The sequence below is a fragment of the Rhinolophus ferrumequinum genome, chromosome 11 (genome assembly GCF_004115265.2).
Source record: "Rhinolophus ferrumequinum isolate MPI-CBG mRhiFer1 chromosome 11, mRhiFer1_v1.p, whole genome shotgun sequence".
NCBI classification, from domain to species: Eukaryota; Metazoa; Chordata; class Mammalia; order Chiroptera; family Rhinolophidae; genus Rhinolophus; species Rhinolophus ferrumequinum.
The window spans coordinates 95123-107569 of NC_046294.1; the positions used below are offsets into that span (position 1 = coordinate 95123).

Below are 12447 nucleotides of genomic sequence, written 5' to 3' on the forward strand. Positions count from 1 at the left end.
CTCAAGATCTGTGAATTCCATACATCAGAATAGGAAACCAATTCAAGCCAATCACCCTTACCTGCAGGCAGCTGGACCATAAGTCTCAACTTCCCCAAGGGACAAAACCTATATGCATATGAAAAGATGGAGAGCACATCATTGAATCACCTCCCTTGCAGGTTTTGGGAAGGAATGCAGTCACAGAGGCTGAGGCTTTTCTTAGCCTGGGGAAGGTGGGGGGCTGTTCTCACCTGTTCTCCTGTTGGTCCCCACTCGGCTCTGCCTGTCTTAGGTTACTTTCCACTTGGAAAGTCGTACCCGTCATTGGTTGACCAGCCATCTTTCTGGGACCAAACAGGGAGGCATAAGGTGCAAACAAAGGTCTAGCAAAGTCCCTGAAAGGATCCGTCTTACAGACTCTCCTTTCTCTAGGGGCAAGTACAAGGAAACAGTTAGGCTGCTGTGTGGCGACACCAGTGAAATGCCCTTCCAGTCCAGTATGTGTTCCACAAAACAGACAACCCTGCCCTCCTGGAGCTGGCATTCTAGGCAGGAAGACAGAAAACAGATGGCGCAGGCGGGGCAGGACAGATGAGCCAAGGTTTTCCTGGGTAAACCTAAGTGAGGACGGGTCCAAGGACGTCTGGAAGAAAAGTGTTCCAGGTCCTGGGAAAGCAGCTGCCAGGGCCCTGGAGAGGACAGTCGGTCAGTTCAGGCTGCGGTAACTAAATACCATGGATGGCAGCTTATCAACTACAGGAACTTATTCCTCACAGTTCTGGAGGCAGGAAGTTCAAGGTCAAGGTGCCAGCACATTGCGCCTGCTGAGAGGGCCCTCCTCCTGGCTGCAGGTGGCTGTCCTCTTGCTGTGTCTTCACATGGTCTGCAGCGTGCTTGCTCTCCAGTCTCTTGTAAGGGCACTGGCCTCTGAAGGCCCCACCTCCAAATACCAGCACACTGGGGATTAGATTTCAATGGGTGGGTTTGGGGGACATAACCATTTAGCCCACAACAGGGAGCACGCTGTCTCAGGATGGATGTCACAGGAGCAGCAAGGAAGACAGACTGAGGGCAGTGGAGTGGAGAGGGGCTGGGGCAGGGGCAGGGATAGTGGGCGTGTCCTCCAGGTGAGATGGGCATCGAGGCAGGCTCCTGAGCAGAAGGCGTGGTCTGACCTAAGCACTCTGTACTGAAGGGCAGAGCAGAAGCAGGGAGGTTGCATTACTCTGCATTACTCAGGAGGTTGCAGTGGGGAAGGTGAGAGCTGGCAGGCTCCGTAAGGTGGGACCAACAGGACTCGCGGGTGGATGTGGGTGTGGGGACACAGGTGACCTGAGCATCTGAACGAATGGCGTTGCCATCACCTGTGCTGGGGGAGGCCGCAGGAAAAGCAGGTTTAAAGGCACGTGTTGGTTCTGAGTGTCTCTGGCTGGGCCGAGTGGTCAGACACTGGCGTCATGTAGGTCAGCCCAGGGCGAGAGACCAGGACAAAACAGGCCCAGGGCGGAGATGGAGCCTCCAGGTGGGCAGGTGGGGACGTGGAGGCTGAGAGCAGAAGGGGCTGGGGAGAGCCAGAAACGGGGGGGGGGGGGGGGGGAGCGGAGCAAAGGGAGGCCACCTCTCCTGGAGGAGGACGGCCAGCGTCACCTGTCACCTCTCCTAAGAGGCGACAGGAAGGAGAGACCGCAAGCCAAAGGCCCCTGCCCCCCTCAGATCCACGCTGGGAGACGTCTTTGAGGCCAGAGTTGGCGCTGTGAACCTCACGCAGATTCCCGCGAATCCCACCCCGCACCAGCCACGCCAGGTCCGCAGACGGACCCGCACAGCCTCACGAGGGTGGGTCGGATGTAGGGGCTGCAGCCAATCCCGCCCGCACCGCGGGCCCGCCTGGGGCCTGAGCGGCCCTGGCCCAGCTGCTGGAACCCCAGGGGCGGGGACCCGCCGTCTCGCCCGCCCCGTGCCGTCCGGGGGGCGGGGACTGCGGGGCCTTCCGGCCTACAAGCCAGCCGCTGGCTACTTCTCCGTCCCGCCTGGAGTTGCAGCGCCAACCCGGCTGGAGCCGAGGGACACGGCCCGGCTGCAGTGAGTCCCAGAGACGGTGATACCCCCCACCCCGCCAGCCCTCCTCCCAGGGCTCCGGCGCCTGCCCCGCCCGGGCTCTGCCTCTCGCCTCCACCGCCCCTCCCACCACCCGGAACCGCGCTCCTCGCACCCCACCCCGCCCCCAGCGCGGCCACGGGGTGGAGAAATGTCCCCTCGCCTGAGGCCTCCTCTCTTCCCACCAGCAGGTTGGGGTTCATGGGGGTGCGGCTTGGAGAGAGCGGGAAGGGTTAGGGCTGAGGTCCTCAGCTGGGAGTTTGGGGACTCAGCTGAGTCCCTGGAGATCGATATTAGGGGGCTGAGCATCTCTGAGGGTAAAAGGCGTTTCCGGGGTGGCTGGAAAGTGGGGGCTCTGGAAAACCAGGACTGCCCAGGTGAGCCCACACTTCTCCCGTCATCAGTTGGAGGCATCAGCCAAGTTCCAAGGTGGGGCTTTGGGGTGAACAGAGTCAGACGACTGCGGGAGGTGGCGGGGAGGGTGCCCTGACCCCTGCCATTTTCCAGGCCACTCAGGTGAGCAACCCTTTCCATGGCGGATGTCAGTGAGGACCCCACCATATTCACTGCCCACTCTCTGCCCAGTGACCCCCGGCTCTGGGCCACCGTGACCAACGCATACTTGGGCACACGTGTGTATCATGATACGCTGCATGTGAGCGGTGTATACAACGGGGCCGGGGGGGACACGCACCGGGCCGTTCTGCCCAGTCCCCTCAACGTCCAGCTGGAGGCCCCTGCAGGGACAGGAGAGCCGCTGACCAAGACCTTTACCCTGGACACAAACACAGGTAGCCACTGTCTGTCTTGCCCCTCCCCCCAGGCCATTGTCTCTCCTACTCAGAATGCCCCACTCACAGAAAAGGAGGCCCCAGCAGGCAGGTGTCCAGGGCTGGCAGGAGCCTGGGGTCCCCTGTACAGCTGTAGCTTCCCGGACAGGGCACTGGGGCTCAGAGGGTGGGTACACCTCACTCCCAACCCGGAAAGGCCAGCAGCTTCGTAACTGTTCTGAGTGGCTGAGTGGAGCATGCAGGTGAGGTGCCCTCTCCCCAGGTTCCTTCCTGCACACCCTGGAGGACTCCAGCTTCCGGGCGGCCCAGTGCATCTATGCCCACCGCACGCTGCCTCACGTCCTGGCTTTCAGTGTGTCCCTCAGCCGCCTGGCTGCAGGGGGCGGGCCCATCACGGTGTTGCTGCAGGCAGCCTTCTCCCCAGAAAGCCCAGACTTGGACCTGCACCTGGGGCCCGACTTCCAGGGAGCCCGGTGAGGAGAGGCTGGGGGCCAGCTGGGCGGCCCGGGAGGGAACCTGTCCGTGAGGCACGGCCGTGCTCTTGCAGGTACCTGTACGGCCACACACTCACCCCTGAGCAGCCTGGGGGGGCACAGCAGGAGGTGCACATGCTGTGGACACCAGTGCCCCCAGCCCTGACCCTCGGCGAAGGTGAGGAGGACAGGACCTGGGAATTCCTGGCCGTGGTGGGCGGCAGCCAGGCTGAGGCCCAGACCTGCCTCGCCGAGGCCCTGCGGCTGCAAGCCGGGGGTACTCTGTACACTGCCCATGCCCAGGCCTGGGCCCAACTCTGGGCAGGCTGTGGCCTGGACGTGGTGGGGCCCCTGGCTCTGCGCCAGGCTCTGCGTGGTGCCCTCTACTACCTGCTCAGCGCCCTGCCCCAGCCTGGGATCCCAGGGTACATCTGCCATGGCCTCAGCCCTGGGGGCCTCTCCAACGGGAGTCGTGAAGAATGCTACTGGGGCCATGTCTTCTGGGATCAGGTGTGTACCATCCACCCCAACATGCACCTGCCACAGGTTGGGCAGCATAGGCGTGGGGACTATAGATGGGGAAGCATAGGGGCCATGGTAAAAGGGAAGGCTTCCTGGAGGAGGTGGCGTCTCAGCCAAAGGATGGGTAGGAGTTCGATGGAAAAGTGATTCAGGCAAGGGACCAGAAAGTACAAAGGCCCAGAGCTAGGAGGGTGCAGGGTACCTGTCCAAGGCTGGGGGGAGGGGCTCACCGAGGGAGGAAGAGCAGTTGTAGAGGGGGCTGTAGGAGCCCTGGAATGTTTTTAACTGGGGAGTGACACAGACAGATGTGTGTTCTGGAAAGACCCTTGCCTGTGGAGGAGGGTGTGGCCTCGGACAAGAGTGGGAGCCAGGAGAAGCTGGGACTTGGTGATTGCTGGGCCGGGGAGGGGTCCAGAAAAGCCGGTGCTGTGGCCCACTTTACAGGTTGGGCTCAAGGAGGCTGAGTCACCACTCCAGGTCAGGCTGCCCACACCCAGATTCTGGCCTGAGCCCCTGGCCAGACCCAGATGCCTGCTGGGGAGGTGAAGCCCTGGACCTGGAACCAAACCCAAGGAGGGTCTCAGCTAGAGATGGGGATGTGTGGTGGGCAGGCGGGCAGGGCCCAGGATAGCCAGGTGGGCAGCAAGGATCCGTGCTGGCTGTGAAGCCCTGCCAGGGTGGGAGGACGGCAGGTGGAGAGATGGGCGTGAGAGTGTCCAACCAGGCACCTTTCCTGGTTCGCAGGATCTCTGGATGTTCCCGAATGTCCTGATGTTTCACCCAGAGGCCGCCAGGGCTCTCCTAGAGTACCGTATCCGGACTCTGGCTGGGGCCCTGGACAACGCCCGGAACCTGGGCTACCAGGTGAGGGGGTCCTGAGCAGGGTCCCCTGAAGGGCTTGATGTCCCCAGACTCCTACTAGGCCTTCACCCCTTCCCCTAGGCCCCTCTCTGTGTGGTGCTGGGGCGTCCTGGACTCTTAACAGGCTCTGCAGCCCCAGGTGGGAACAATAGCCTGGATGGGACCCAGCTGGAGTCCCCTCACTGCCCTGTGCCAGGGCAGCACACAATGGAGTGGACAGAGGCTCCCTCGCCCATGCTGGGGTCACATGGTGGCACTCAGAGCCAGCAGGCCCCCAAAAGGGAACCCGAGGGGTTGATGCGCCACCCCTGCCCTCTGGCTGAAGGCTAAGAGCATGGGAAGTGTGTGGGCTCCCGCCCACCAGAACAGAATCAGGTCTGCTCCATCCCCCAACCCTCAGGGAGCCAAGTTTGCCTGGGAGAGTGCGGGTTCTGGCCTGGAGGTCTGCCCTGAGGACATTTACGGGACCCAGGAGATCCACATCAATGGGGCCGTAGTGCTGGCCTTCCAGCTGTACTACCACAGCACCCAGGTGAGATGTCACTGTGCCCACCAGGTGTGTCCTTGCTGGTTTGGCCACTTCCTGTCTGGAGCCTGTGAAGCACCTTGGAGCAGTCACTTCTGGGCCCGTGGAAGGGTGGGCATTGGTGAGAAATGTGGTGAGCAGTGGGAACTAGACTCGGGTGCTATGGCTTCTGTCCTACCCTCTCCTGCTCCCCCAGGACCTGCAGCTCTTCCAAGAGGCTGGTGGCTGGGATGTGGTCCATGCCGTGGCTGAGTTTTGGTGTAGTCGTGTAGAGTGGAGCCCTGGAGAGGAGAAGTACCACCTGAGGGGTGAGGGCATGGTGGGGAGTGGATAGTCATGGGGGAAAGGGGATGACCATGGGGGAGGGGGGTGGTCATTGGAGGAGGGGGGATGGTCTTAGGGGTGGGAGGAGTGAAGTGTCGTTCGGGGAGGGCAGGTGGCCACGAGTTGTGGGGGAAGGTGAATGCTCCTCAGTTTGTCGTGTGATTTCTGTCGCCCGATGTTGCCAGCCCCACGCTGGCTGCCGGGATAGGGGCAGGTCCCCGAGAACCTGCACTGAGCACCGTCTTGCCTTATGTGCCCAGGAGTCATGCCCCCCGACGAATACCATTCAGGGGTCAACAACTCCGTGTACACCAACGTCCTGGTCCAGAACAGGTCAGATCTGAGACCCCACCCCACCCTGCAGGGAGCCAGTCAGCAGCACTGAGGCCGCAGCCCCCCTCCCACCTCTGCCCCTAGCCTGCGCTTTGCAGCTGCCCTGGCCCAGGACCTGGGTCAGCCTGTCCCCGAGCGGTGGCTGGTGGTGGCTGATAAGATCAAGGTGCCCTTCGACCTGAAGCACAACTTCCACCCTGAGTTCGATGGCTACGAGCCTGGTGAGTGGACTCCGAGCCCCTTCGAGGACCGCTCTCCCCGCCCTCAGAACCCTGTGTCCACCCTGGACGTCCCGTTCCCGATATGGTATCCCTCCCGTCCTCCCCCGTCAGCAGCACCTGTCCCCCTCCCCCTCGCAGGAGAGGAGGTGAAGCAGGCAGATGTTGTGCTCCTGGGATACCCTGTCCCCTTCTCCCTGAGTCCTCGTGTTCGCAGGAAAAACCTGGAGATTTACGAGGCTGTGACATCCCCCCAGGGCCCCGCCATGACCTGGGTGAGCAGACTGGGATGTGGGGGTGTGGTCCTCAGGGCCTCGGGTCCTCCGTCCACACGCAGTGGACCTCACCCCAGCCTGTCCTCTGACTTCTGACCCCAGAGTATGTTTGCTGTGGGCTGGATGGAGCTGAAGGACCCCAGGCGGGCGTGGGGCCTCCTGGAAAAGAGCTTCGCCAACATCACTGAGCCCTTCAAGGCCAGCCTGGCCCCAGCCTCAGCCCACACCCTGACCGTGCCTGCCTCCCGCTTGGGCTCCTGGGTGGCGGGAGTGGGAGCCCAGCTTGGGGGGTTACAGCGGGGTCACAGCTGTGGCAATTCTCACCAGACCTTGGGCCCTTCTGGGAACAGGGGCAGTGGTCTCAGGAGGGCCTGTGTCCTGGGGGACCCAGTACTGACCGCCTTATGCCTGCAGGTGTGGACGGAGAATGCCGACAGGTCTGGTGCCGTAAACTTCCTGACAGGCATGGGGGGTTTCCTGCAGGCCGTGCTCTTCGGGTTCACAGGACTCAGGTGAGTGCGGTGGGGGGCAGTAGAGGGCATCACCTGCCCCTCCTGCCCTCCTCACAGAACGTCCCCCTCCCCCAGGATCACCAGGGCTGGTGTGCCCTTTGACCCTATGTGTCCAGCAGGGGTCTCTGGCGTGTGCATCTCTGGCATCTCCTACCAGGGGAACACGCTTGATTTTTCCTTCTGTGAGGACTCCGTGACAATCGAAATCAGGGACCGTGCTGGGCCCTGGGCCCCCCCACTGGAGGCCGAGCTGTGGCCGTCACAAGCTCGACTCCCTCTTCCCCCAGGTAGGCAGCTCCCCTAGACCCACCCAGCCTTCCAGGGCCTGTGACCCCCAGGGTGTCCCCTCTCCTTGCAGGACACAAGGTCTCCTTTCCTCGCTCAGCTGGCCGGATACAAAGGTCACTCCCACAGGAAGCAGAGGCAGCAAGTTGTTCTCCAAGGACTTCCTGTTGACGCCACTGGACAGCTTCCCTTGAGCCCACAGGACGCCCTGTGGGCCACCCTTGGTCCCTGCACCCCCACTTAGCGCCTCACCAGCACAGCTGGCTTCAGGGATGGCCCAGGCCTGCTCCTCTGGCACTCGCTCCCACCTGGCAGCCGGGCTCATGGGCTCCAGGCAAGGTCTGGGTTCTTTGAGCTGAAGTTCAAGGTTGAGACCCTTTCCTGCATAGATCCCCACGGCGTCCCACACCTGCCATATCTGTGCCTGCCATCCCAAGGATGCAGCAGGGAGGGTTGGGGAGTAGCGGACAGCTCAGCCTGGGTGTGGAAGGTGCGTGGGTGGGGACGATGACCGGGGACGACTCGGCCAGAACTGCTCAGCACTCAGTTGCTGCCTCCCCACAGGAGAACTCTACGTCCTGATACTGAGGGTCAGTCAAGGGAGGGTCCAGTTTCTCTTGGGCTGTCGCGGGGACTTGGTGAGCGTCTCAGTTCTTGGTGCCTCTGGCCTCTGGGCCACTTCTGTCAGGTTGGACAGCCCTCGTCACATGCCTCTCCTCAGCCAGAGTGGGGTGCCACAGAAGACTGTACCTTCTCTCTGACTGTCCATAAGGACCAGGGCCAAGTGTGCATGGGCGCAAGGCCACAGTCCTGGGCCCACCTGCCCTCCACGGGCTGCCCTTGGCTGGAGGCTCTACCCAGCTCTCCTCCTGGTGCCTCAGCCCCTCCGTTCACACGTCAAACTTGGATCCTTGGGTTTCCTGCGAATGAGGGGAGATGGCGCTTGCTGCCTAAATCTTGGTGGGGGCTGTGTCTGCTGCACCGTCTGCCTGATGAATTAAAGCAGGTGCTGAGGAAGCTGCTGTGAGGAGCTGACGTGAGTGCTGGGCCTTAGGGAGCACACCTGAGGCCAGGAACTCGCTCTCCGGAGCAAGTGGGTGGGTCCCAAGGTCGGCCCCTCTCACCCCCCTCACCCCCGCACTCTGAAAAACTGCTGTCCTTTGTTCTCAGTGGACAGTTAGACCCAGTTCTCTGCGAACCAGCCACCAGGCAGACGAAGCCTTGTGAGGGAGAAGGGCGAGTGGGGGGAGGCGTCGGGGATCCCAGGTCCCATGGTTGCTGCGGAGTGTAGCCTCCAGGAAGCGTGGCCAGGTGCAGCCCCCACATACGTCCGTGTCCGTGCTGGCTCCCTGAGGACGGCTCAGGTGCCCGTAGGCTCCTCTGCTAGCCGTGTAGCAAAGGCCCAGGCAGGTCCGCTAAAGCAGACCACACAGTGGGGGACTGTCCCAGGGCACCTTACCTGTGCAGCCCTGGAGCCAGGTGGGGTAGTAGGTGGCCCTGTGCTCACAGGACAGGTGGCCTGGTACTGGCAGCACACGCAGAGCATGTGTGTGTGTGGCCCCCTGTGCACATAGTAGGGCGACCCTCTGGGGACTGGCAGGGTGGCAGGGTGCGTGTGCTGGCATGGCTGGTTAGGGACCCATGGTAGCCAATTGCTCGAGCTTGACGGGATCCCTCAGCCTGCCCAGGAGACAGCGTGGGGCAGGCAGAGCTGCTGGTGACCTTCCCCCCCCCCCCGACTTGACTGCACACTGTCCTCCCCACGTGGTCCGGCTGGCTGCACAGTCATCACTTGACCGGCAGACCATCAGCCCGTGCTTGGGGACATGTACCCAGCCACACAGGCTGACGCCGCCCCAGCCTCTATATCTGGCATGGGTTGGTCTCTTCTTGGGCGAAACCAGGAGCACAGGGTTGGCACGCTGTCACCATCCTGGTGCAAGCACTGGCACACTCCTTGTCTTTGGTCCAATGTAGGACCAGCGCCCAGATGGGCCAGCACACCTCTTCCTCCAGGGGCTGGCTCACAGCAGCACTGCTCAGTGTGCAGCTGGGGTGTTGTTGGCTATGTGTGCATGTGGAGGGGAGGAGTACTTTGAGGGTTCCAAGTACAGCAGTTAAACAGAGATCTCCACCCCCAGACCAGGCAGAGTGCACAGGCAAAGGGGGCTCCCTGGGGAGGAAAGGGACCCAGGGTGGGGTGCTCAAAACCCTGAGCCTCCCTGTGGTTAAGGCCCCTGCAATTAGCCTGCCCTGTCATTGGCCAGCCACAGCAAGGCCCAGGGGACCTCACTCCCAGCCACACAGGGTGTGTGCATGTGTTTAGCAACCCCTGCCTTTGCCAAACTGCTGGTTCGGGGGCGTCCAAAGGAGGTGAAATAATACAAGGACATGCGTCTGGCACCAGGGAGGCTCAGAAAACGTCGTCACCTCTGCACAGCCATGTGGGTGGGTGGAGTGTTGGGTGCGTCCACGTGTGTGTGATATATGTGGGCACAGATGATGGCATGACTGAGCCTGAGTCTGTGCCCAGCCCTACTGTCCCACCGCAAGCAGATTTCTCAATTGGGATGCAGGGGTCACGGGGAACAACAGCATGACCCAGAGAAAGTCAGCGCTTGCCCGACCACAGGCAGGACCATGCAGGACGAGGGCGAGACCTCGTGGGCCAGGGATGACCACCACCCTGCACGCAGACGTGCACGCACACTTGGAGAGGGGCACACGTGGAATGGGACCCCACACACATTCTGGAAGACAGTCCACTAAACCACAGTGCGCGGCAGGGATCAAAGCCTGAGTTCCCAAACTTGACTCTGAAATACTCAGGCACCTCCGCCCAGCGCCTGGGGACAGTCGGAGTGCGGCCAAGGGGAACAGGACGCCACCGTTGATGCTGTGGTCAGTCGGGGATTTGGCTGCGCATGTCCTCTCAGGAAGGCACCCTCCCCACCCAGCCAGGAATAAGGCCCAGGAGGCACCTTCTGGAACCAGGCACTTTTAATTGTGGAACCTAAGCAGAACCTGGTAAGTGGGGAGGAAGGGGACCAGGGACCATCAAAGTTAGGGGGAGGCCCCTGGGGTCCAAAATGGGGATCCTTGGGGTCAGCATTAGGTACCCAGGCTTAGGCTGGGGGTGGGCATCGGGCCCTAAGGCAGAGCTGGGGTCCCGGGAGCTCAGGGTGGCAGCGCCCCAGGCCTTGGTGTCCTAGGGTCGGGGCTCCGGGTCAGGACAGGGCCAGGGTACAGCCTGTCAATCATAGTCCGAGTCATCAAACTTGGTACTGAAGAAGGCGGCAGAGTCCCTGGCCAGCCGGGACAGGTGGAGGGCACCGGTCACCACCAGCGCCAGCAGCAGCAGAGGGGGCACCAGTGCCCACATGGTGGCCAGGATGTTGTAGCACTTGGCCTTGGAGCCTAAGCGCCGCGCCGCCTCCAGGTCTCCAGCCACCTTCTGGTCTCGGGCCTGCAGACAGTGGCAGGGCCGGGTCTCCACGTGCGCTTGGGGGCTTGGGGGCGTGGGGGCCCTGCCTCCCCACCCCAGGCAGCCACTGGGGCCAGAACCCAAAATCTGGATGGAGGGATGTGGCCTGAGGGGACATCGTCCTGGGCTCTACCCACTCCCTTCACTGCCCCCAACTGGACACGGGTTTGGGGTGTTGTCATGAGGTGGGGCTGGAAGGGGCCCCTGCCTCCTCCCACTCCAGCTATGGACCCAGTAGCCATTCCAGGCCTCCAAGGACCCTTGGTAGGTGGGACGACCGCTGGGGTGCTGAGACGCCCACCACAGAAGCTGAAGCCAGCGGGCCTTTGTTCAGGGGAACCCCAGCTTGTTAAAACCCCTTTTGATGGAAGACACCCCCTTGGGTATCGCTCCGTGGACTCTGCTCTTTGGGATGGACCAGACGCCCTTCAGGGGAGAAGCGCCCCACCACCACCCCAGGTGAACGGCTCCCGCGAGCCCCGCCCTGCGCCCACAGGCTAAGCAGCCCCGGGAGGCACCCCTCCGCCCACCTTGATGGAGTAGGCCAGCGCCAGGAAGCCCAGGCAGCACAGGTTCAGGTACAGGGTGCTGAACACCGACCAGATCAAGTGGTCTCGAGGCGGGGGTCTCGGCGCCCCCAGCGTGAGCGCCGTGTGGGCGACGCCTTCGGCCGCGCGGGGCGTCGGGGCCCGGGGATCCTCGCGGGGGTACGCGGTGTCCATGGGTTCCAGCGCCGTCGCCTCCTCGCTGATTCCCGTTCTGAGGTGGGCGCCCGGGGCCGCTTATACCCGCCGGCCCAGAGCCGCCCGCTAAATATAACGACAAATTACAGCCCGAGCCCAGCGCGCCCCGCCCGCCCTCACCCCTCACTGCGCGGGGCCCTGCGAGGTTGCGGGGCGGAGGGCTGCAGCCCCGCCCTCCACAACGGCCACCAGACCATCCAGTTGGTCAGAGCCCCCTCCCTCCCTCCCTCCGACCCGCCCCAGGGAACCCACCGTGCAAAGCTGCTAGGAGGGGGCAGGCCATGGGAGCATACCGCCTACCAGAGCCCCCTCCCCAGGGCCAGGACTTGTTGGCGGTGCCGCCTCAGGGCCCTGCTGGATGCAGTGGTGCCTCAGTTTCCAGGATGGGCTGGGCCCCAGGCTTTAGCTGAGCCCCTCTCAGGACCAGGACTGCTGAACCCACAGCCCCTCCAGCCGGAGAACCCAAAGCCCAGGCCCTGCCCGTGTCACCTGGCCACCAGGGCCAGGCTTTGGGAATACAGAAGTCCCTGCTGCCTGCTAGTGGGAGGGGACAGGCCACAGCAGGGTGGAAAAGGACAGGCAACACAATAGGGAAAGAGGGAAAGCCAGAGGTGTGTCATGCTGGGGGTCGTGGAGAGGAGGCCCCCAGGACCAGCTGTAAGGGGAGCTCTGCTGTCAGGGCTACAGGAGCTCTCCAGGGTCCCACGTGGGGCCTGCCCGCCACCCTCGCAGCCAGGCAGCTTACTCCTGCCCTCCCCAGCCCCCAGATGTCTGGGGAGGCTCTGTCCTGGTCTCCTCTCCCTCTGGAGGGCCCAGCAGCCTCGATGGACAATGACCCCCCTTTGTGTGGAAGGGCCCCCGACTGTCACAACCCAGGGCCCACAGTCCTCCCCTGTCCCCCATCTTAGTCAGTCGGGGCTGTTATGACAAAAGAGCACAGACTGAGGGGCTCGGAAACAATAGATACTTATTTCTCGCAGTTCTGGAGACTGGAAATCCAAGATGAGCACGGCAGCGTGAA

General features: G+C 62.7%; 2 protein-coding genes across 17 annotated transcripts; one reads left to right on the plus strand and one right to left on the minus strand.

Moving 5' to 3' along the window:
- The first annotated feature begins 1190 nt into the window (after positions 1 to 1190).
- Positions 1191 to 8221, plus strand: PGGHG (protein-glucosylgalactosylhydroxylysine glucosidase). 15 transcript variants are annotated; one of them, XM_033120654.1, is made up of 14 exons: positions 1191 to 1263; positions 1696 to 1818; positions 2587 to 2870; positions 3133 to 3343; positions 3418 to 3853; positions 4610 to 4729; positions 5127 to 5258; positions 5449 to 5560; positions 5837 to 5909; positions 5994 to 6130; positions 6269 to 6402; positions 6505 to 6914; positions 6972 to 7201; positions 7273 to 8221. In XM_033120654.1, the coding sequence occupies exons 3-14, from the start codon at positions 2612 to 2614 to the stop codon at positions 7368 to 7370; spliced, it is 2352 nt and encodes a 783-aa protein (XP_032976545.1). In that variant the 5' UTR covers positions 1191 to 1263; positions 1696 to 1818; positions 2587 to 2611; the 3' UTR covers positions 7371 to 8221. The 15 variants fall into 15 exon arrangements, 12 of the variants coding, with proteins under 12 accessions (XP_032976545.1, XP_032976546.1, XP_032976543.1 ...); XR_004424411.1 differs by lacking the exons at positions 1191 to 1263; positions 1696 to 1818 and adding an exon at positions 1883 to 2064 and having other exon boundaries at positions 6505 to 6600; positions 6817 to 6914; positions 7034 to 7201; XM_033120659.1 differs by lacking the exons at positions 1191 to 1263; positions 1696 to 1818 and adding an exon at positions 1884 to 2064 and having other exon boundaries at positions 6505 to 6600; positions 6817 to 6914.
- Positions 8222 to 8347: 126 nt separating this feature from the next.
- Positions 8348 to 11730, minus strand: IFITM5 (interferon induced transmembrane protein 5). Of its 2 annotated transcripts, XM_033120664.1 has the most exons (3): positions 11679 to 11730; positions 11214 to 11492; positions 8348 to 10665 (listed from the first exon to the last, which is right to left on the minus strand). In XM_033120664.1, exons 2-3 carry the CDS (start codon positions 11403 to 11405, stop codon positions 10453 to 10455), a joined length of 405 nt encoding a protein of 134 aa, XP_032976555.1. In that variant the 5' UTR covers positions 11406 to 11492; positions 11679 to 11730; the 3' UTR covers positions 8348 to 10452. The 2 variants fall into 2 exon arrangements, with proteins under 2 accessions (XP_032976555.1, XP_032976556.1); XM_033120665.1 differs by lacking the exon at positions 11679 to 11730 and having other exon boundaries at positions 11214 to 11527.
- Between the last annotated feature and the right edge of the window lie 717 nt (positions 11731 to 12447).

Coding starts and splice junctions, on each gene's coding strand:
- PGGHG (XM_033120654.1), top strand. CDS start 2,612: ATGGCGGATGTCAGTGAGGACCCCACCATATTCACTGCCCACTCTCTG. Junction 5,910..5,993: donor AACGTCCTGGTCCAGAACAG/GTCAGATCTGAG, acceptor CTCTGCCCCTAG/CCTGCGCTTTGCAGCTGCCC. Junction 6,403..6,504: donor AGGGCCCCGCCATGACCTGG/GTGAGCAGACTG, acceptor TTCTGACCCCAG/AGTATGTTTGCTGTGGGCTG.
- IFITM5 (XM_033120664.1), bottom strand. CDS start 11,405: ATGGACACCGCGTACCCCCGCGAGGATCCCCGGGCCCCGACGCCCCGC. Junction 10,666..11,213: donor CGCTGGCCTACTCCATCAAG/GTGGGCGGAGGG, acceptor CACTGTCTGCAG/GCCCGAGACCAGAAGGTGGC.